Source organism: Theobroma cacao, chromosome 4 (genome assembly GCF_000208745.1).
Source record: "Theobroma cacao cultivar B97-61/B2 chromosome 4, Criollo_cocoa_genome_V2, whole genome shotgun sequence".
In the NCBI taxonomy this organism is placed as follows: Eukaryota; Viridiplantae; Streptophyta; class Magnoliopsida; order Malvales; family Malvaceae; genus Theobroma; species Theobroma cacao.
The window spans coordinates 26,203,006-26,226,325 of NC_030853.1; the positions used below are offsets into that span (position 1 = coordinate 26,203,006).

The 23,320-nt window shown below is 34.4% G+C and overlaps 3 protein-coding genes and 1 long non-coding RNA gene across 4 annotated transcripts; 2 read left to right on the forward strand and 2 right to left on the reverse strand.

Moving 5' to 3' along the window:
• Nucleotides 2,588–5,055, forward strand: LOC18602707 (high mobility group B protein 15). Its single transcript, XM_018119096.1, has 5 exons — nucleotides 2,588–2,706; nucleotides 3,136–3,219; nucleotides 4,022–4,176; nucleotides 4,258–4,733; nucleotides 4,798–5,055. Exons 1-5 carry the CDS (start codon nucleotides 2,588–2,590, stop codon nucleotides 5,053–5,055), a joined length of 1,092 nt encoding a protein of 363 aa, XP_017974585.1.
• On the reverse strand, nucleotides 8,459–9,655 carry LOC108661629 (F-box/kelch-repeat protein At3g06240-like). The gene has a single exon (XM_018119097.1). It carries the CDS (start codon nucleotides 9,653–9,655, stop codon nucleotides 8,459–8,461), a length of 1,197 nt encoding a protein of 398 aa, XP_017974586.1.
• On the forward strand, nucleotides 18,287–19,497 carry LOC18602710. The gene is made up of 3 exons (XR_001927485.1): nucleotides 18,287–18,448; nucleotides 18,541–18,984; nucleotides 19,049–19,497. It is a non-coding gene; the product is annotated as an uncharacterized LOC18602710 (long non-coding RNA).
• LOC18602711 (F-box/kelch-repeat protein At3g23880) lies at nucleotides 22,085–23,251 on the reverse strand. Its single transcript, XM_018119099.1, has one exon. The coding sequence runs from the start codon at nucleotides 23,249–23,251 to the stop codon at nucleotides 22,085–22,087; it is 1,167 nt and encodes a 388-aa protein (XP_017974588.1).

A 23,320-nucleotide genomic window follows, 5' to 3' on the forward strand; every position in this document is an offset into this window, starting at 1 on the left:
ATAAGGTAGTAGCTAGTACTTTTAAGAGCAATGCCGAGAAGGAGGAGAATAAGAATGAGGGTTCTAAGAACCCATAATTCTATTTATATTAATTTATGGATATAAACATTATGGTTTAGAATTGTCAAGGTGCGGGCAACAAGCGTTTTGTCCGAGTGTTAAAGGATTTTACTAATCAGTACAAACTTTCAATTCTTGTTTTAGTGGAGCCTAGAATAAGCGGTTTAGAGGCAGATACAATATTTGGTGCTCTTAATTTGACAGGGCTCACAGAGTCAAGGCTTTGGGTTTCTCAAGAGCAATTTAGTTTTGCAGAAGGAATATATGTTTGGATTCGACTTCATGTTCAAATAAAAAAATAAAAAAAAAATTAAAAATTGATCAAATATTTATAAGTTTAGATGCTTAAAACTTAAGAGAAGTTGTAAATATTGAAAGATGTACCATTGATGTGCTTGTTTGAATTTTTTTAATGATATAATTTAAAAATTAATCAAATATTTATAAGGTTCGAATATTTTATAACCTAATAAAGCATATTAAGATACTTAAAATTAATTAACGATACCCACATAAATTAATTTAATCTTAAATCATATCATTTATTTTGTAAACCATAACGTGAAAATTAAATATTTCTTTGAGAAAAATTAAAGGTAATTTTTTTTAAAAAAAGTATTATTTCTTTTTTACAAATGTAACTTTATTTTTAATGGTACAGGTGCATCAGCAAACGATTTAAAAAAATAAAAAATAAACTGATAAAATTTTATTTGAAAGAAATGAAAAGAAAATAGTAGAACCTTAAAAGTAAAAAAGGGAAAGCAAGCCCAAACTGTTTTGGGGCTTTCAATCAAAGACAAGAATACAAAATTTGTGTAAAAAAACTAAAGAAGAAAGAAACGTATGGGTCGTTTTTCTTACTTGCCATGGAAGACGTACAGAGTGCATCCTCAATGCCTCGGGTCAGGGCCATTTCTTGCAATGGTTCCAAAGCAAAAGGCATGCTAGTGGCCATGGTGTCCGTACGCCACTACTGGCAATCCCCACAAACATCACACGTTGATCATCATCGTGGCTAGAAAAAATTCATTACAATTTTTAAGCTTCACAACATAACTTAATTAATTGATATGTATTTATTTAAACAATTATATCAATTTTATGATTTCTTTATTTATAGTTTAATGAATGTTTGTAACTTACTTAAACATATTTGTTGAGTTTAAAAACCTTTTTTATCTATAAATTTTTACTTAATAATATATTGTCAACTATTTATAAAGGGTGGTTTATGTAAGATTTTCATCCATCTTACATGTTTCTCACATGATTCATTACTTAAATTGAATAGTTAAAGAATTATAATAAATACAAAAGAAATACTCAAAAATCTAAAAAAATAATATTGGTTCGAAAAAATTGAAAATAAAATATGAAATTTTTACCTTTTTTAAATTTATTTTATATTATTTTTGTCCCATATTATTATTGCTATTTTTTTTTTTACTTTTCAATTCCGAATCATTTTATCATTTAACATGTCCCAAATAATAATTGTATCTAATCTAATCTACCATCTATGAATGCAAACAATTCAGAATCAATTTGGGTGAAGTTTTCTCCATCAACAGGCCCAATCAAAGGTACAGCTGTTTCTCCTCTCTCCAATGCATTTTTTATTTCAAATTATATAAATCTTCTTTTCTTTTTCTGATACATTTCAAGCTATATATATAATGTTACCATTTGGTTAGTTATGGAGTAAAATGTGCATATATACATAACTTAATAAAAGAATAAATATTGCTAAGATTAAAGAGACTTTCTTAAATATAATTAACGTGTTGGAGCATGGTGCATGGAGGATATGAAATATCTGTTATATTTGGTCTAAAGCTTAAATATTCAACCATGAATAGGCATAGGCAATCGTAATTCTTCTCATGTCCAGAAACCTTATATATTTTTTTATCTTTGAAACATAACAATGCTTTGGCTGCAATTTGAAACTTAAGAGTAATATTTTTAATGTACAAAAAAATTGTGAAATTAGATAGACAAAAATTTACGCAATCTAGATACAAATTAAATTTTTACATAAAAAATTATTTCTAAACATGTCAAATATATATATATATATATATGCTTTGATAAATCAGTATTTTACCTTTTATTATTTACCGTTCTTTTACCATTTTACCGAGTTTAGTTTGTTTTCTGTTTTCACTGGTTGTAACAGCTCAGCAGTGACTCGTAGCTGGCTGCTTGTATTCAAGGTACCGGCATAACCGCTGCCTGCACAAATGTAATAAGCCGGTTGGCTACAAGAATATTTCTCTCTCTCACGTACCAGCTATTATCACCATCTTTCTCTTTTATATTTTGTCTTCTCTCCCCTTCTTCGATCCCTCCATTGTTATTCTTGTAGAAAACCTTCACTGTTCTCTGAATCTTTTTCATGTATTTCAACAGTTCTGCATCGTAGTTTGTTACTATCTTCTTGTTCTGCATTCTAGTTTTTTTATGTTTGGCTTAATAATTGATTTCTTGCTTGCTGATTGAACAGTGAAGGATTGGTGACTCCATGGCAACGTCGTCTAGCTATCTCCAACCTCCTGCAACCTATTATGATGTAGTAACTAGTAGAGAGCGTTTCATGGATACTTTGGAGAAGCTTCATACTAGTAGCGGAACGAAGTTCTGGTAAGATTAATCTAACTCTCGATACTTTTGCTTATAGTAACTTTTTTGTTAAATGGTAGTGTAATTTTTCTGTCAGCGTCAGTCATGGGTTTGACCTGAAAACATATACTACGAAATACCATTTCTCTGTCCATTTATGTCAACATGAATATGTAATACTCACGACCAAGGCTACTAACCAGATTCTAGTTGCATTTTTTTCCTGTTATTTTCAGTATTACGTTTAGAGTATGTTCTTATTTTCATATTCTTGATTGAGTCTCACCGTGTTCGCGGTGTTAGGATTGAGATCTGCAAATATATTCTACTATTATATTTTCAATTTATTTATAGCATAGACTAGCAGTCTGGTTGGAACTTTTCTTCCCTACCTGGGACAGTGATAGGAAGTTCTTTATAGCAAATAAAAAAAGTTTTACTCTGATGTAGGATTCCAAGCATAGAAGGGAACGAGATTGACCTGCACAGACTCTTTGTGGAGGTAACTGCTCGTGGTGGCTTCCAGAAGGTAAGGTGAAATTACATGAACTTAATTGTCAAAGGGTTAATTAATTCCATGTATGTTCAATGTGGCCATGTTGTCACTCCTGTTTCCGATGATACATCAGATTCTAGCTATAACAAGCTTGTGGACTTTTGTTATTCCGTTCATGAAATGGCCTTTGCAAACAAATTAGCAAAATTATACAGCTATATATTAATCTCTCCTGATTTTTGTATGTCTTCAAATGTCAAATTGAGGGCCGTAAATATGTCTAGTCTAGTGGTGCAATCTTCCTTGAGAACCCTGGATAGCAGTAGGGACTAGGAATTAGAAATTTATCTTTGGAGGAGGAGGTGAGTTTGAAAGCCATCTGGTGGCAGAGCGTCTATCATCGATGCGAGGCAAGATCCTGCTCGATAACTTTGTTGAGATTGCATCTTGGTGCTGATTACTGGAATTATTAGTGAAGGATGTTTCAGTTGAAATTAGAGCGTTTGTGGTTTGGAATACTACTATTTGTAAGTACAGTCCACTCCTTACCAATGTTCTGTCTGGTGCTGACTGCTGAGATAAGATGGTTGTAGACATATTTAGAAATCATTTGATAATAATATCAATTTTCTCTTTCCTTTTCACTGCAAAGAAACCAACTTAATAGGAAATGTGCTTGATTGTGTTCTCTAGAACTTTTTCACGAGTGAATGAACATGTACAGTACAAACTAGGTGAACCTAATTGTTGCATTTTATAGTTATTTTGCTCACTTTGACTTGGGATGAGCTATGTACACTAATGGTCATTAACCGTTGTCAAATGGAGCTTGCAGGCTAGAAGCAAAGGGAGATGGAACGAAGTGACTGCTATTTTCAACATTCCCACTGCTACAAATGTATCTTCGGTGCTGCAAGGATATTACGCTTCTCTGCTTCTTCACTATGAACTAGTCTACTATTTTAACGCTTGTGATTTGATTCCTGTTTCTTCTGGTATGCAAATGAGAACGCAGCTCTTCTTGAATGAAGGTCAGAATTCTGCTCTTAATATTATCTGATGATTCATTGGTGCAGATCGTTTTCAGAACCCATCCATTACACATAATCCTACTCAAGGGACAATACAGCCATCCATAGAAATTCATGCAGCAAGGCCAGTCTCAACAGCAGGCTCTCTTTTCAATGGAATCATTGATGGTAAATTCGATGGTGGCTATTTTGTCACTGTGACAATTGGCTCAGAGGAGTTACAAGGAGTACTTTATCAGCCTACAGAGTGTGCAGCACCCCAAGTATCACAGGAATATGGCCTATTTGCCCGCAACAGTGATAATGCTCATGCTTCATTGGGTGTGCAACGCCGGAGGCGTAGGAAGAAATCTGAGATAAGAAGGAGGGATCCTGCTTATCCAAAGCGTAGCAAAAGTGCATATAATTTCTTTTTTGCTGAGCAACATGCAATATTGAAACCACTTCACCCTGGACAGAGCAGAGAAATTAGTAGAATGATTGGTGAAAGATGGAACAACTTAAACAAAACAGAAAAAATGGTAAGCCACATCGTATTTTATAATCTCTTTTATAGTCTGTTTATTGACTTCTAACTGCTTGCAGGTTTACGAGGAGATGGCTTTCGAAGATAAAAAGAAGCATAGAGCTGCTATGGAGCTTTACTGGAAAGGATTAGGGATAGTGCCTCTACTGCAAGGACTTCCAGAAGCAGATGTAGATACGGCAGACGCAGATATGAAGCTTGAAGAAACTGAAGGTGGTGATTCTCCTCAAACTCCAGACAATGCAAGCGGCTCCAGTACAGAAAGTGATTTTGGAGATGATAAAACTGCAGATAAGGATTTAGACATGGAAGAATGATAGCAGCTCAAGTTATCATGAAGTATTAAGAACAGAAGCTGTAAAGATTTGTAGAAGCAAGTAGGCAAAGTTCCTTTATAGTTTTGTTCTTCTTGACTCGGCAAGTTATCATGTGTAAACACAGGAGATGCATTAAATTCTAATATCATTTTTTTTCAAGGCAGCATTTACATCTTATGGATAACATATATTTTCCATTTAGCCATTTCAAGATAAGCAGATAAATAGTTCCATTATGCATTTATGATCTACAACTTATTAGCATGACTGGAAATGTGTTTTGCTTTCACTTTCAGGATTGAATTGGTTCATTCTGTCCTGCTGTGTTAGCCAAAAATTTCAGTATTTTTCCCTTGACCATTTTCTTTCACTAAGCACCACAAATGACTACTTACAGGATAATTTTTTCTCCTATTCTGTGCTCCATTTTCTAGTTTGAAATTGCAGGATCCTTCACTCTATTGCCTGTATTCACTACTCACACATTGTGTCTACAAAGCAAATCAAGCTGCTGCTAAAAAAATGAAGTTCGATAATCATATTAATGAATTAATTTGAACCTACGATCTGCAGTAGAATATATAAAAAGTGTTTATCAATGGAATACTACTCCTCTGCAATACTTTATTAAAATCATTGCTTAGCAGTGCTAAATTTTTGCTTTTAAACTCTTTGTATTCATAAATCTTCTCAAAAAATGAACAGATGCTATAAGAATTCCTTTCTTTGATATCTACCTAAGTTCTTGCCTTTTCATAATGATCTAAATGTTTGATATCTTCAATTAGGGTATTAATTATGCCATAGTCCTTTTGAAGGTGCTGCCTTCTTTGTCTCCGTTGAAATCCCTGATGGTCACCCTTACGAACCTCCCAAGATCAGATTCATAACCAAGGTACAGCATTCTAAGTTGTCTCATTTCAAGCAATTCTAGTGACTTTCGCAATAACATCCCTGGCTCAGAATTAAAAGCATTCAGTCTTGTGTCTAATGATTAACTCTGCTCCCTTCCAGACATCAGTGCTTTTTATTCTAATGTATAGGTTTATGTTAACTATGGTATACTTGGTATTACATAAAGATCACTCAATAAAACAGTGAATTTTCGGAAACTTGAGCTTGGAGTAGCTCTGGAAAGGACTCCAAAAAGTTCACTGGAATAAAACCATCCTTAATATCAGAAACAGAACCTCCAGGCGGGTGGACAGAACTAAACCCTGAAACAAATAAACTTGGATGGTGTTCATTCACAACATCCTGTCTGATAAATCCAGGAATGTTTTTCAACAAATTGGCACCAGGAGCCTCCTCTGCTGAAGAACTGGAATTGGAACTTGAAAGCAGCCTAGCAGGTGATGGTGATGATGATAACTTACTTCCGCTGCCACTTCCATTTTCGTGACAAGCAGTACCAGATAAAGCACCCCAAATGATCGGATCATTGAAAATTTTTGGACCTGTTGCCATGCCATAAATATAAGATGGCGACTCCTTGTTCATGGAGGTTTCCGTTTTAGGAAACTGGTTTTCCATAATCATAATTTCGGCCGAAAACAGAACAAAGATGAGAAGGAGATAGAAAAATGATGCAAATGAAAGTTGTATGCTTTAGATATGAAGGTTTCTGCTAAAGCCTTACTAAAATAATATTTATGGGAAATTACTTTATGTTTATAAAAGATAAGTCATTGACTCATTGTCCGAGTCAGATTTGCTTGCTCAAAAAGAATAAGGTCACCACCTACCAATTTCCCTACGCATTCGTGCTAGCCATTCTCGATGTCTATACACAAACCAATCAAAAACTTACAGATCAGGCTTTCTTGGCTTACCTGTCATCTAGGGTTCTCATTACTTCTTAGGATAGTGTATATTCTCCCATGACAATGACTTCAAGAACCTCAAAAAACCTTTATTTCCATAGCATAATTATATTGTGCTCCTTTTAATCAATAACCTGTGATTTTCTCAAGCACTCACATGTCTTATTCATCCCCTTTTACTTTCAAATTTTAATTTAAAATGAAGGTCAGACCTTGCAATGAGACAATAATTAATTGTTGTTATAGTTGTTAGAGCAGAAAAAAAATTGCAGTGTAAAAACTTTACATGTAAATATGATATGTTAAATAAAATGTTTTAATATTAATCACTTGGAAATAAAATGTTTTGATCGTTTGTCTACAATTTTTTTTTTTCAATTTATTTCTAAATTTTTGCTTTTAAACTCTGTATTGTATTCACAAATCTCCTCAAAAAATGAATAATGATGCTATAAGTTGTACCATAATAAAATAATCAAATTTACATTTTTATTCTCTTATTAATTCACTTAAACATTTTATTTTCTATTTTATAATTTTTCTTGGATAATTGAAATACCATTTTGTGACAACAACCTTGATTTAATTATTGACTAATACTTTACCTAAATGAATGCAGTAAAAAATTTCTTTCTCGAATTCCATTTCAATGGTAAGGTCTTGCAATTATTAGGTTTTAAATGTTTGAATCTCACCGAGTGTAAATTTGATTTAAATTTAATTATGTTAACTTATTTCTTATATTGAATTTAATTATGATATCATCTTTATTAAAAATTATACAATTGCATATACGATATAATTTTGATTTGTGAATGGAACTCTCATAAAAAAAAAAAGTCTTTTCACCTTATTATTGTCAAATTTCATGATATAGTGCATTATTTGAGGGGATATTGACATTGGTTTCATATCTATGTTAATTGGAATTTGTATACTTGATTCTTAACGTATGAAAATAAAATGTTTTGATTTGCAACTTTTTCAATTTCTAAACAATTTTTTTCCTTTATTTTGTTTACAAGTTGAGCTTTTATTTCTATATCTATTCAATTCTCCTTGAGAAACCAACAATAATACTACAAGTTCTATCATGATAAAAAGTACATATTTACTTTTATGCTCTTATATATATATATATATATATATATATATATTGATGTAATTGATTTTTACTATATAATTTTAGTTTCTGTTAAAACTAAAGTTTTTATACTCTCAATAGAACACCTTAAGGGTGTGTTTTAACAAGAGATTTTAAAGAGAAAGATTTAGGATAAAGTGCATCAATCATTTGTGTCGTTTGTGCAACATTTCATTTACATTATGAAGAAGGAAATGGAAAAGAAAAAATAAAGGAAAAAAGAAAGAAGAAATAAGAAAAAAACAGAAAGGAAAAAAATAAAAGAAAGAAAGAAAAATAGTAAAAAAATAATCAAAAGACAAAAAATTTTAATCTAAAGAAGAGCAATCCAAAAGAAGCTGGTAAGAAGACAGACGAGCCTAATGCCTTGCAGCAAAGATCCATTATATATGTCAGCAAACACCTTCATCTTCAAGTACTGCAACATCAAACTTCATCAATTGCCTACTCTCATGCCATCACAAGCCATCAAGAGTTTTGGTGAAACCAAACTCTTCGTATATGTTATTGCTTGAGACCATTGCCTTATACCACAAACTTTTAGTCTTTTGAATGTGCTTGTCCTCGGATCATACAATTCAAATCTGCTTCTCTTTCCACCTATTGCAAAGAATCGCACATTTTTACTATAGGTAATGAGGACTTCACCATTTTTCATAATGCATATTGGCACCAAATTATGTGGATATGGCAATGTTTGCAGATTCATAATTGTCATGAACTTTGTCCAACCCTGTTTCGTGTTATCCTTCTCTAGTTTCCACATGTCTATGCTACGCCCCTGAAGATTTTGAACCAAACTTAAGCATCCTCCAATCTCCCGCAATGTAAAATCATGTTCCTTATTTACGTCATTAGGCGGTGATAAAGCCTCAAACTTCTCAGATGTTAGATTAAATCTAAGAATCCAAGGAATTATTTTACCCGGATATATAATATTCCAATAAAGGACTCCATCAACAAAAGTCCCTGAAATTAAATCTTCGAAAAAGTTTATAGAAACAGGAAAGCCTTGGATTCTTTTCCATGTATTAGATCTTAGTGAATAGATATATGATAATTCTATCCCATCTATAACATGAACAAATCTTATGAGCTTATAATCATCAGTAGAGTAATCATAGCCGAATCCGAAGGTGTTCCTCTTATTGTTTCCCCTCTTATGGTTACCCAGAGGGCAGGAGAGAGGTAATTTCTTAAACTCTCTTATACTTGGATTCCATAAAATGAGGGTTTTCCTTGACACAACTAGGCATAACAAGCCGTTACAAGAACCTAAAATTTCAAAAAGAAAACGTCTCCTCTTTGGATATATCCGGGGAAAATTAAGCTTGCGTGATGTTTTCTCGAAGCATTCGTACCTCATGAATTGAAGAGTATAAGTAGAAGAGAGAATAAGTTGATGCATATTATTGGATTTGCTTGCTTTAACATGATTGAGGTGTATCCTGATAAAGCCTGGGCTCGTAAGCAAAGCGTTCCAATATTTGGAAAGGCATCGAAAACGTACTATAAATTTTAGTGGAAGTCTAGCCAATATCCCAATGATTAGATCATCATGAATTCGTGCCCTTCTCTTCCGCTTCTTCATGTTTGGCGCCACTCTCTGCTTCCGATCAGGCTGCAGCTGCATACTTGCCAATCCTTTGGATTGAGGTTTCAGTTTCTTATGTTTTTTTAGGGTTTAGGGTGATGGGGGATATTATTTATATACGTTACCAATATTTATATATTTAAACGCCGACTTGTAGAAGCCTAGCGAGAATGTAACAGGTCTTCCTTCTCCGAACAAAACTCGTTAAATACTTTGAGTCCAACTCAACTCTCTCTTCAACTCAAAAGTAACCATGGTGGCTCCAGTCGAGTCCCTTCAATGCTTCGGCCGCAAGAAAACAGCCGTCACTATCACCTACTGCAAGCGCGGACGCTGCCTAATCAAGATCAACGGCTTCCCAATCGTGCTGGTCGAGCCTGAGATCCTCCGCTACGAGCCGATCCTCCCTCGGACGACAACGTTTCACCGGAGTTGACATGAGAATCCGAGTCAAAGGCGGAGGTCACACTTATGTATGCAATTAGGCAAAGCATAGCTAAAGCTCTGGTGGCGTTTTATCAGAACTATGTGGATGAGCAGAGCAAGAAAAAGATTAAGGATATCTCGGTTTGATACGACAGGACGTTGGTCCTGGAGGATCCCAGACCGTTCGAGCCCAAGAAGTTCAGTGTTTGTGGTGGTATTTTTGGTACTTTAGAGGATGGTTTAAGGTTTGAGACAATGGTATTTTGGGCTATTTAAATGCTATGTTTTGAACTTAAAGCTGTCGAATGTTAGGGGCATTACTTTTTAAGTTGTGTTATGGGACTTTATAGTAAATTTGTTGAATTAAGAGTAACTTTGTCTTTGATTGAAACTGGGTTTTTATGACATTGTTCAACTGCCAGTTATTCTAGGACAACAGTAAGGAATTCATGTCCTTAAGCTTTCAGCAGGAACTCCCACTCACAAGGATGGGAGGGGCTGCTTAGGATGGGTGCGTTGGTGTTTCATAAAGCGCATAACTAAGTGGTCGATCTGTTCCCTACCCCATGTCTACTCAGTGTTCTGTTGAATCAAACTCTGGTGCCTGCCTTGGCGTGATCATGTTTTATTGCCAAGGGATAAATTGTTGGTGAAGTTATTGGAATGGCGTAAGAGAAGAGCCAAGGCACCCAGTTATCAGTTGGAACTCGGGTTTTGTTTTTCATATGTAAAATGGAATCCTGACTTCATTATGTTGAATTTCAGTTACTGTTGGTACACAATTTTCATTTCATACCATAACTTTCAATAAAAAAAAAAAAAAGATTTTCCTGTATGAGTGCATTGGTGAAGATTGAAATTCATAGCTCTAGTTGCTTTGCTAGGCATGTTGAATTTACAAGGCATTGGTGAATCATGAATGTCTCGAGTTATGTTCGAGTTAGATAGTAGATGTTTGTTTATCTCATAGTTAGGAATTGCAGCATACTTATTGTAGTTTACTTGAGCATTTCTTGACATGGTTACCCTTTAATATCTGATTACATGGAGTTCCTTGTATAATTTGAGCGTGCTTTTACCTTACTGGTAGCGGCAATGAGATTGAGATGCGTGTTGCTCTGCTAGTTGTCGTACAATTGCAGCTTCCGTAAACTTGCCAAGAAATGAAAAGCCGATGCATTTTCTGTATGGCAAACTGTGCACCAGTTTTACATGGGTGTAGTTACATCTATCCCTATATTCCTTTCATTTATGATGCCTCTGGCTAATCTCATCTCTGATGAGATGAAGGAATAGAGCTCAAACAAATCATTAAATTTGCTCTTAGTCCGTTCAATCTCATTCAGCATGTGAAATTTTCAGATGATTAACATTTCCCATCCATGTCCTCTTTATTTGGGGTTAATTTGTACTTTCAACTCCTTGAAGTCAGCCTAGGTTTAAAGTGATCTTGTTCAGGTGGCTTCTTGATTGAACCTTGGCTTCCATATTGCAGAAGCCAATCTTATTTCAAGCCAATTCTGGATCTTTTCATGATTGAATATACGTATGTAAAATGTTAAAAAATGTGTAGAAACACAATACACGCAAGGAAGATAATATGCCCGAAAGGAAGATCTCAGCAGTGAATATCAACCATTGTGATGCCTTTTGCATCTGCTCAGGTATTATTTTGTCCAGACCAGATTCCTTCGTCATGGGAAGTTTCCTGTCAAATAACAAGAGATTTGGAATGACACATTAGTTCTTAAGATTAATATGCACGTTTTCTAAAAAAAAACTGTTGCGTGTGAGTTCCCGTAAAATTTTTTATTAATATTCTTACAAGTAATTCCTGTAAGTAAGTTATATTAATTTATAAATGTTCATCTTTTAAAGTAATTGTAATGTTAGAGTAATATTTTAGATGATGTTGACGCTTACTTATAAAATTACTTCATTGCTTTATAATCAACAAATTTGACGATTATATTTCTAACTTGAAAAGGGTTTTAGTTTGTGAAAAATTAACTCAAATGCTTGATTTTGCAGTAAAAGCATGAATTTTTTTTATTGCAAAATTTTCTTAAATATTGTTAGGATAGTGATTTGGACGACTGGTTCATTCAATTTCCTACTTGAGGTGACATTGACTTGTTCCAAGAGGAGAACCTTGACTTGCCAACAGAATCTAGCTACCTCGCCCATATTTTTTTTCATAGCTGATCTGCAAAACTTATACGAAACCTTTGAATTTCTCAAACTTGAAAAAGAAGTAATCCTCTACAATTAGATGAATTACTTGATGTTGATAAATTGCTAAATAAAAAATATCCCTCTTGCTAATTTTGTCAATTATTAGTTCGTAATCATTAATCATAATCTTAACGTCTTAGTGATTTTTGTATTTACTCAAAACAAATTAATTTAACATTTTTTTTGAATAAAAGGTTGTGGACATTTTTATATTTAATATATATCATTATTACTCTTGATTTCATAATTTAAATTTATCATTTTATTAGATGGTATATCATTAAAGGTTGGGTTTCTCCATCAACAGGCCCAATCAAAGGTACAGCTGTTTCTCCTCTCTCCAATGCATTTTTTATTTCAAATTATATAAATCTTCTTTTCTTTTTCTGATACATTTCAAGCTATATATATAATGTTACCATTTGGTTAGTTATGGAGTAAAATGTGCATATATACATAACTTAATAAAAGAATAAATATTGCTAAGATTAAAGAGACTTTCTTAAATATAATTAACGTGTTGGAGCATGGTGCATGGAGGATATGAAATATCTGTTATATTTGGTCTAAAGCTTAAATATTCAACCATGAATAGGCATAGGCAATCGTAATTCTTCTCATGTCCAGAAACCTTACATATTTTTTATCTTTGAAACATAACAATGCTTTGGCTGCAATTTGAAACTTAAGAGTAATATTTTTAATGTACAAAAAAATTGTGAAATTAGATAGACAAAAATTTATGCTATCTAGATACAAATTAAATCTTTACATAAAAAATTATTTCTAAACATTTCAAACATATATATATATATATATTCTTTGATAAATCAGTATTTTACCTTTTATTATTTACCGTTATTTTGCCATTTGACCGTGTTTAGTTTGTTTTCTATTTTCACTAGTTGTAACAGCTTAGCAGTGACACGTAGCTGGCTGCTTGAATTCGAGGTACCGGCATAATCGCTGCCTACACAAATGTAAAAAGCCGGTTGGCTACAAGAATATTTGTCTCTCTCACGTACCAACTATTATCACCATCTTTCTCTTTTATATTTTGTCTTCTCTCTCCTTCTCCGATCCCTCCATTGTTATTCTTGTAGAAAACCTTCACTGTTCTTTGAATCTTTTTCACGTATTTCAACAGTTCTGCATCGTAGTTTTTTACTATCTTCTTGTACTAGTTTCTTTTGTTTGGCTTAATAATTGATTTCTTGCTTGCTGGTTGTACAGTGACGGATTGGTGACTCCATGGCAACGTCGTCTAACTATCTCCAACCTCTTGCAACCTATTATGATGTAGTAACTAGTAGAGAGCGTTTCATGGATACTTTAGAGACGCTTCAAACCAGTACGGGAACGAAGTTCTGATAAGATTAACTACAACTGATTTGGTTACTGCTCTAGTTTTCCTCTGGACTTTTCTTAGTTTCTTTGCACATTCGAACAAGAAGATTAGATATTGTGAGTTTGGTTTTTGAAAGAGTGACTTAAACAAGAAAATTGGATATTGTGAGTTTGGTTTCTAAAAGAGTGACTCGTTGAAATTAGGGTTTGAACAAGAGAGAGAAAGTTGAATAGGAAGGAAGAAGAAAAGAAAACGAAAGGAAAACACACAAGAAGGTAAGAAGACAAGATTTAGAAGAAAAAAAAGAAAAGATTTATTGTTTTTTTGATTTCTTGTGTTTCAACAGTGAAACATGTTAGAATCCAATACTGCCCAAGCACTTGCAGCCTTTTACGAAGTTGTTAGGAGTAAAAAGACTTTTATGAAAACTCTGAGAAAGTTTCATAGTCATATGCGAACGAAGACATTGTAAGATAAATCTTGATATACTTTTGTTAAACTATAACGTTTAGACTATGATCTTCATATTCTTGATTGAATAGCAGTTAATGATACAAACAGGCACGAAGGACTCACTTAGAAAATCATGAATGTCTCTGTTCATGAGATTGTAAAAACAGAGATGAAAGAGCAATGAAGAAAACGGTGATACCAAAAGGCTATATCTACATTCATATGCTTGATTTCAGAGTTATATACTGCTGTCATATTCATCACACTTGTTCATAATATAAACAAGTGTCAAGCATATGGTTACTATAATGCATGCTAGGTAACACGTATGTGACACCAAGACAGCACAACAAACTTACATTAATATCAGTACAAAGAAACAAACTATAACATTGCAAAAGACATTTGTATTGAGGATGCATGCATTAATATCTAACACTCTTCCTTAATGCTTGCATGGTGAATGTTCAATTTGCTTCTGAGGTATTCAAGTCGTGATCCGGATAAAACCTTGGTCATTATATCTACCAACTACAAATCTAGAGAACAATATTGGACATCGATATCACCATTCTTCTCAGCATCACAAATGGCATGAAACTTGACCTGTATGTGCTTTGTTTTGCCATGAAACACTGGATTTTTTTATATTGCTATTGCTGATTTATTGTCAACAAGCAATGGAGTAGAATGACATTGTGAAAGCTTTAAGTTTGCCAAGACTTTCCTCAACCAGATGGCCAGATTAGATGCAACTGATGCTGTAATATATTCTGCCTCAGCAGAAGATTGAGCAACCAGTGTTTGCTTATGAAAGCTCCAGCTGAATGGACCAATACCCAAAGTAAAAACATAACCAGAGGTGCTGCGAATATCATCAATATTTCCAGCCCAGTCACTGTCAGAATATCCCGAAAGACTCACTTGAGTAGTTCTAGTAAATTGAATCACAAGATTCTAAGTGCCTTTCAAATATTTCAACACACTTTTTACTGTTGTCAGATGTAGATTTGTTGGTTCTTGCATGAATCTTGACAACATATTAACAGAAAACATAATGTCTGGACAAAAAGAACATATGTACAACAAGCATCCAATCATACTTCAATAAATTAAAGGATCTTTAAGCTTGATACCTTTATTGCAGGAATATTTTCCATTTATAGGCAACGGAATAACTCTAGGCTTACATTGCTCCATATGAAATCTTCTTAGAACATCTGAAATATATTTCTTCTGTGAAAGTCTAATCCCATCAACAGATTGGTTAATTTTTAACCTCAGGAAGTAGCTCATCAGATCGAGATCAGTCATATCGAACTCATTGTGCATTTTTTTCTTTAAACCTCTATAATGCTATGTTGTCTCCTCCTGTAACCAGCAAGTCATCAACGTACAGTGAAACAATCATAGAAGGTTTAGTTGAGGAGCTATATATGTATAAGGTTGCTTCATTACAGCTTTTGACAAGCCCCTGTTTAAATAAATATGTATCCATTCTACTGTACCAGGTACGAGGAGCCTATTTAAGGCCATACAGGGCCTTGTGCAACTTGAAAACCTTATCTTCATTTGGATTCTGAATGAATCCATCAGGCTGCTCCATAAATATTTCTTCTTCCAGGACACCATTAGGAAATGCTGACTTAATATCAAAATGATACACATTCCAGCTAAGTGCAGTAGACAAAGCAAGCAATAGTCTGATTGTGTCAAACCGTGCTACTAGAGCAAATGTCTCCATATTGTCAATCCCAGGTAGTTGATTAAAGCCTTTGGCAACCAAACGGGCTTTAAATTTATTCACACTATCATCTGGATTAAGTTTCTTTTTAAAGATCCATTTAACACCAATAACATGGTGATTGCTTGGCCTATTTACAAGACTCCAGGTCTGATTTTTGTTGATCATATTGAGCTCTTCATGCATAGTAGCTCTCCATTTAGGACATTTTGTTGCTTCTGCAAAAGTAGTTAGCTCTTCTGTAACAACCAAACTCCTATGATATATATCATCAATTGACCGTGTACCTCTGACAGGTACATCATCAACATTCTGATTATCGTTTGATTCCAGGACATTACCATTTCTTAGAAAATAGGTTCTGCATTGATAGGAGTAAACAAAATTCTATTGTTGTCCCTAGATTTTGGTTCCTAATTCCAACTTAGAGATTCATCAAAAGAAACATTTTTACTAATAATCAGCTTATCAGACTCAGGTAAATAAACTCTATAAGCTTTAGACTAAGAACTATACCCGAGAAAGATGCCTGTAAGAGCTTTCTGCTAAAGTTTGTCACGTTGAGGTTCTGGTACATGAACACAACAGACACACCCGAACACTCTTAAATGATTAAGAAATGGTTTATAGCCAAACCAAGTTTCAAACGGGGTCATATTATTCACTACTTAAGTGGGTAGCACATTAAGTAAATACAGTGCAGTATTTGTAACTTCTGCCTAAAATCTCTTTGGTAAATTGTTCTCAATCATTAGGCACTTGGACATATCCATGATTGTCCTATTTTTCCTTTCACTAACCCCATTCTGTGTTGAGGTGTATATGGAGTTGTAAGTTAATGATTAATGCCTTCTCTTGATAGGTACTGAGTAAACTCTATGGATGTATACTCTCTCCCATTATCTGTTTTGAGGCACTTAATCTTGGCACCTGATTGCAGTTACAACCTTGGGTGTGAAAACCAGGAATAACTCAAACACTTCTGACTTCATGTTAATAAAATAGATCCAACACATTCTAGACATATCATCAATAAAGTATCTGTTGCCATTAAGAGACTCAATGCTCATTGGACCAGCCACATCAGAATGTACTAGATCAAGTTTTCTATTGGCTCGGCTAATGGAACTAGAGAAGGGTTTTTTTGATAATTTCCCTAGTTGACAAACACTGCACAAAGAGCCTTTATCAGTAGACCTTGGAAGCTTTGGAACTAACTCAGAAGTGCTTACCTGTTGTAATGAATGATAATTGAAGTAGCCAAGTCTTTTGTGCCAGAGACTTATCTTACTCTCATCAGATTCATTTGTTTGTGATATGTGTAAACACTACTGATCTGCACTTATTGAGAAACATCTTTTCTCATTGAAATGGTCATCAAATAAGTACCAGATGGATTAAGTAATCTGCATGCACTATCTTTGAACAATAAAGTATATTTACATTCCACCAATTGCCCAACAGATAATAAATTCTGAGTAATTGTTGGAACTAAAAGCACATCAGAAATATACCTAATTCTTGCTGATGCATGAATACTTACAGTTCCTTTTCCAACGGCATCAAGATAGAGTCCATTACCAATTTTAACTTTGGATTTATAATCCTTATCCAAATCAACAAGCATGCTTTCTAGTGGTGTGATATGGTTGGAACTCCCACTATCAAGCAGCCGCTGATCATTATGAACATCACTGTTGGGTGTAGTAAGTGCCATAAAAATTGTTTCTTCTTCTACATGTGCTTTCTCAGTCGACTGATCTGCTTTCTCAGTTGCTGAAGACTTATTTTTACACACCTTATTAATGTGTCCAAGTTCATTGCAGACTTTACACTTGGCATCAGGTTTAAACCAACAATTATCTACAGAGTGATTGCATTTTTTGCAATGCATGCGGACTTTGAACTTGCCTTTTCTGTTAGAAGTTTGGCCAGAATTTAAGGCTTTCTTGTCTGTATCTTTGAAGTTCTTTTTGTTGCCATTGTCAATTACAACTTTGCCTCGATATTTTGCAACAAATGCAGTTTCTACACTTGGATTTTGGCGTGTTGTTTGTCTCTACTTAGTAGCTTGAAGAGCACTCATTATCTCAGTGATTGTAAGTTTGATAGGATCCTTCGATTGCTCAAGGGAAGCAACAGTAGCTTCAAACTCTTCTGGTATGCTTATCAGAATCCAACTTTCTTTTCACTGCAAAGAAACCAATTTTCTCTTAACAATAGCTTCAAATTATTATTATTTGATAATAATATCAATTTTCTCTTTCCTTTTCACTGCAAAGAAACCAACTTAGTAGGAAATGTGCTTGATTGTGCTCTCTAGAACTTTTTCATGAGTGTATGCACATGTACAGTACAAACTAGGTGAACCTAATTGTTGCACTTAATAGTCATTTTGCTCACTTGGACTTGGGGATGAGGTATGTTCACTAATGGTCATTAATCGTTGTCAAATGGAGCTTGCAGACTGTAAGTGAGCAAAGATGGAATAAAGTGACTGCTATTTTCAATTGTCCCACTGCTACAAATGTATCTTTGGAGCTGCGCAACTGTTATACTTCTCTGCTTCTTCAATATGAACAAGTCTACTTTCCTAAAGCTCCTGATTTGAGTCCTGTTTCTTCTGGTATGCAAATGAGAACTCAACTCTTCTTGAATGAAAGTCAGAATTCTGCTCTTAATATTATCTGATGATTCATTTGTGCATATCGTTTTCAGAACCCATCCATCACACATAATCGTTCTCAAGAGACAGTACGATCATCCATAGAAATTCAAGCAGAAAGGCCAACCTCAACAGCGGGCTCTCTTGCCAATGAAATCATTCATGGTAAATTCAACAGTGGCTATTTTGTCACTGTCACAATTGGCTCAGAAAAGCTACAAGGGGTACTTTATCAGGCTACAGAGAGTGCAGCATCCCGAGCACCACAAGAAAATGGCACATTTGCCAGCAAGAGTGATCTTGTGCAACAGCGGAGGCACAGGAAGCAATCTGCAATAAAGAGGGATCCTTTACAACAATAACGAAACCGTAGCGGTTATAACTTCTTCTTCGCAGAGCAATGTGATAGTCTTAAGGCATTTCACAGAGGAAAGAGCAGAGACCTTATGAAACTTATAGGTGAAATGTGGAAGAACCTGAATGAATCAGAAGAAGCGGTAAGAGTTATATTATACTTTGTAATCTCTTTTATACTGTTTATTGACTTCTAACTGCTTGCAGGTTTACAAGGAGAAAGCGCTTAAAGATAAGGAGATACATGGACATGAGTTGAAAGATTACAAAAAAAATTTAAGGATAGTGCCTCCACAGTTAGGATTGGCAAAAGCTGAAGGTGATTTTGAATGATAACAGCTCAAGTTATCATGAACTGTTTGGAGAACAAGGCAGGGTCTGAAGTGAATTAGAGTAACAAGAAAAGTCAGGAGATGCTACCCTCAGATGTGGATGTTGTACAGTTAAGTAGAATGCCTTCCTTAGACATGGATATGATCTGGGATGCTCTTTTGGTCTCAGATTCATGACATACTCCCTTTATTTTCATACATTTGAATGAAAATAAATTGATTCATATTTTGCAATCTTTTTTTTTCATCTTGAAACTGGTATATTTGTATCAGCTTTTACTAGCACATAGTCACATAGCTAATCAAACTTCCTTATGAAACAGAACAGGCCAATTATTTTGGTTCATTTCCTATTTACTTTCTTCTTTCTGGTTTCCTCCTGATTCTGAGTTTTTTTGTTTACGCTATTAAAGTTGTTAATTAGATTTTACAACTTTTAATGCTGTGGAAATAGAGGTCTTTTGTTGTATGGAAAGTGGCATAATGGGCCCTTTGTAAATGACAAAATGCCCATAAAAGATAGAATGTTCTCAGCTACCATGGGCCCAATTCTCACCCCATTTCTGGGCCCACTGTGATTCTACTTTCCAAATTTGATTAACTATATGCGAAAAATACACATAAATATTTTGGCTTCTGGCCTTTTTGATAAAGTTTGGAAATCCTTTTAAAAAAAAGGCTGCTCATTGAATTTCTTTTTATTTTCTTTTATCAGAACTTAATGAAAACTTGATTGAGTTCTTGTTACTATTTTAATATAAGATTTTTTATTTAATCATTATTCCGATAAAATGTTAAGATTTAATAACACTTTGCCAAAGTTATAATGAATTAATGAGAGTAATAATAATTGATGGGCTTAGTTGTACCGTGTCAAAATCCAGTTCTTTCCAACTAGGCAAGGCCATGCTTACTCCTTATTGGTCTAACAGACAAGCCCGAACCTTAATAGCAAAAAAATTATTGAAGGATGGCACTGGCAGCTCAGCTTCAGCATTGCTAAGCAATGATTTTAATAAACTATTTGCAGAAGATTAGTATTCCTTTGATACACATTTTATGATTGAAACTGGGTTCTTATGACCTTGTTCAACTGCCAGTTGTTTTAGGACAACAGTAAGGAATTCATCTCCTTAAGCTGTCAGCAGGAACTCCACCTCACAAGGGTGGGAAGGGCTAATTAAGATGGGTGCGTTGGTGTTCAAAAGGTGCATAACTAAGGGGTCGATCTGTTCCCTACCCCATGTCTTCTCAGTGTTCTGTTGAATCAAACTCTGTTGCCTGCCTTGGCTTGATCATGTTTTAGTTCCAAGGGATAAATTTATGGCGAAGTTATTGGAATGGCGTAAGAGAAGAGCTAAGGCACCCAGTTATCAGTTGGAACTCGGGTTTTGTTTTTCAAATGTAAAATGGAATTCTGACTTCACTATGTTGAATTTCAGTCACTGTAGGTACATAATTTTCATTTCATATCATAACTTTAAAAAAAAAAAAAGTTTTCCTGCATGAGTGCATTGGTGAAGATTGAAAATCATGGCTCTACTTGCTTTGCTAGACATGTTGAATTTACAAGGCATTGGTGAATAACGAATGTGTCGAGTTAAGTTCGAGTTAGATGGTAGATGTTTGTTTATCTCATAGTTAGGAATTGCAGCGTACTTATTGTAGTTTACTTAAGCATTTCTTGACATGGTTACCCTTTAATATATGATTACATGGAGTTCCCCGTATAATTTGAGCGTGCTTTTACCTTACTGGTAGTGGCAATGAGATTGAGATGCGTGCTGCTCCGCTAGTTGTAGTACAAATGCAGCTTGTCTAAACTTGCCAAGAAATGAAAAGCTGTTGCATTTTCTGTATGGCAAACTGTGCACCAGTTTTACATGGGTGTAGTTGCATCTATCCCTTTTGTATGTGCTCAGCAGTGAATATGCCCGAAAGGAAGAGCTCAGCAGTGAATATCAACCATTGTGATGCCTTTTGTATGTGCTCAGGTATTATTTTGTCCAGACCAGATTCCTTTGTCATGGAAAGTCTCTTGCAAAATAACAAGAGACCTGAAATGACACACTAGTTCTTAACGTCAATAAGCATGCTTTAAAAAAAAATTATTTCATGCGATTTCTTGTAAAGTTCTTTATTAGTGTTCTTACAAGTAATTCTTGTGAAGTTCATCAACCAGATCAGGCGGCTTGTTTGTCTGTATGGCCAATACCATCAAAACTCTTCACCTGATTATGGTTGATTTAGTCATAAAAGAACCATAATTTCGCAAAGAAGTTGTGATAAATATCTTAAATCATGTGATCTTTTAATGATTGTACTAAGCATTTTCACATCTTTCTTTTACCTCATGAGTTCTTCATCATCATTTCTTTAGATTGATATTCTACATATGCCAACAAAAAGATTATCCCTATCTTGCATTGCAAATTACATAAATTGATCACTTAGGAACATACTATGAGACAATAACAAAGAACTTCCTTTTATTATGGTGCATACCTGAGTGTAAACAAACTATAAGAAATCAAAACATTGTTGGGTGCATGTAAAAAAGATATTAAAAGAAACCAAATTTATTGCAAAAACATGTGGTCTCCATCTTCATAAAATTAAATCCTTATTTGTTCAATATAATTAAAATCTAAATGATATAAAAACATTTTCATAGATTTGTTACTAATGTATCAGACAATAATCTATCTACCGAAATGAAAGGAAGCCCTGCCTACATTTAGATATAGAAGAAAAACTAGCAAGAAATCAATTGATAATTGAATTTAGAAAGCTTTGTAGAAAGAAAACCTGGCAGCAAGTCCTCTACAGGGATCCACTGCATATATCAGCAAACACCTTCATATTCAAGTACTGCAAATTGACCTTCAACAAATCGCTTATTCACATGCCATCACAAGGCACTAGAATTTGGTGAAACCAAACTCTCCATATATGTCATTACTCGAGACCATTGCCTTATGCCATCAACTTTTAGCCTTCTGAATGTGTCTTTCACCGGATCATACAATTCAAATATACTTGGCTTTCTACCCATTGCAAAGAAACGCACACTTTCACTATAAGTAATGAGGACTTCACCATTTTTCATAACGCATATTGGCACCAAATTATGTGGATATTGCAATGTTTGCAAATTCATAATTGTCATGAACTTTATCCAACTCTGTTTCATGTTATCCTTCTCTAGTTTCCACATCTCTATGCTATCTCCCTCAAGATTCTTAAGATTTTGAGCCAAACTTAGACATCCTCCAATCACTCGCAATGTAAAATGACGTCCTTCTATTACATCATTGGGTAGTGGTAAAACCTCAAACGTTTCATATGTCAAATCAAATCCAAGAATCCGACGAGTAATATCTGAATATGAGTAACCTTCTTGGCCTTGTTCATGGTTAGGTAAATATATCACATTCCAATAAAGAATCTTGTCAACAAGAGTCCCTGACAATGAATTTTCAAAAAAGATTCTAGAAAGATGGAAGCTTTGGATTCTTTTCCAAGTATTAGATTTCAGTGAATAGATATCAACGGGGGCTTCTACTGAATATATTCTGTCTACAAGTTTAAAAATTCTTATGATTTTGTAGTCATCAGTGGAATGATCATAGCCGAATCCAAAAGTGTCCCGCATATCTAAAGGGCAAGAGAGCGGTAGTTTTTTAAACTCTTTAATACTTGGATTCCATAAGATAAGAGTTTCCCTTGGCATACCGAGGCATAACAAACCATTGCAAGAACCTAGAAGTTCGATACAATATTTCAGATCCAGGGGAAAATCAATCCTGTACGATGGCTTCTCTTCTGCTTCATAGCTCATTGATTGAAGAAAATAAGTAGAAGAGAGAATCAGTCGTTGCATATCATTGTATTTGCTTTCTTTAACATGATTGAGGTGCATCGTGATGAAACTCGAGCTGGAAAGTAAAGCATTCCAAGATTTGGAAAGACATCGAAAACGCAGTATTGATTTTGGTGGATGTCTAGCCATTATTCCAATGATTAGATCATCAAAAAGTTGTACCATTCTCTTCTGCTCCTTCATCATTGGCGCCATATTCTCTGCTTCTTGAGTTTTTATTGGGGAGTGGGGGATAGCCTCATACGTTACCAGTATTTATAGATT

Bases quoted from the DNA above. Each gene is read 5' to 3' on its own strand.
- LOC18602707 (XM_018119096.1), top strand. From the start codon at position 2,588: ATGGCAACGTCGTCTAGCTATCTCCAACCTCCTGCAACCTATTATGAT. The intron at 2,707-3,135 runs GTAAGATTAATC...ACTCTGATGTAG, and splicing joins AGTAGCGGAACGAAGTTCTG to GATTCCAAGCATAGAAGGGA. The intron at 4,177-4,257 runs GTATGCAAATGA...TCATTGGTGCAG, and splicing joins TTTGATTCCTGTTTCTTCTG to ATCGTTTTCAGAACCCATCC.
- LOC108661629 (XM_018119097.1), bottom strand. From the start codon at position 9,655: ATGCAGCTGCAGCCTGATCGGAAGCAGAGAGTGGCGCCAAACATGAAG.
- LOC18602711 (XM_018119099.1), bottom strand. From the start codon at position 23,251: ATGGCGCCAATGATGAAGGAGCAGAAGAGAATGGTACAACTTTTTGAT.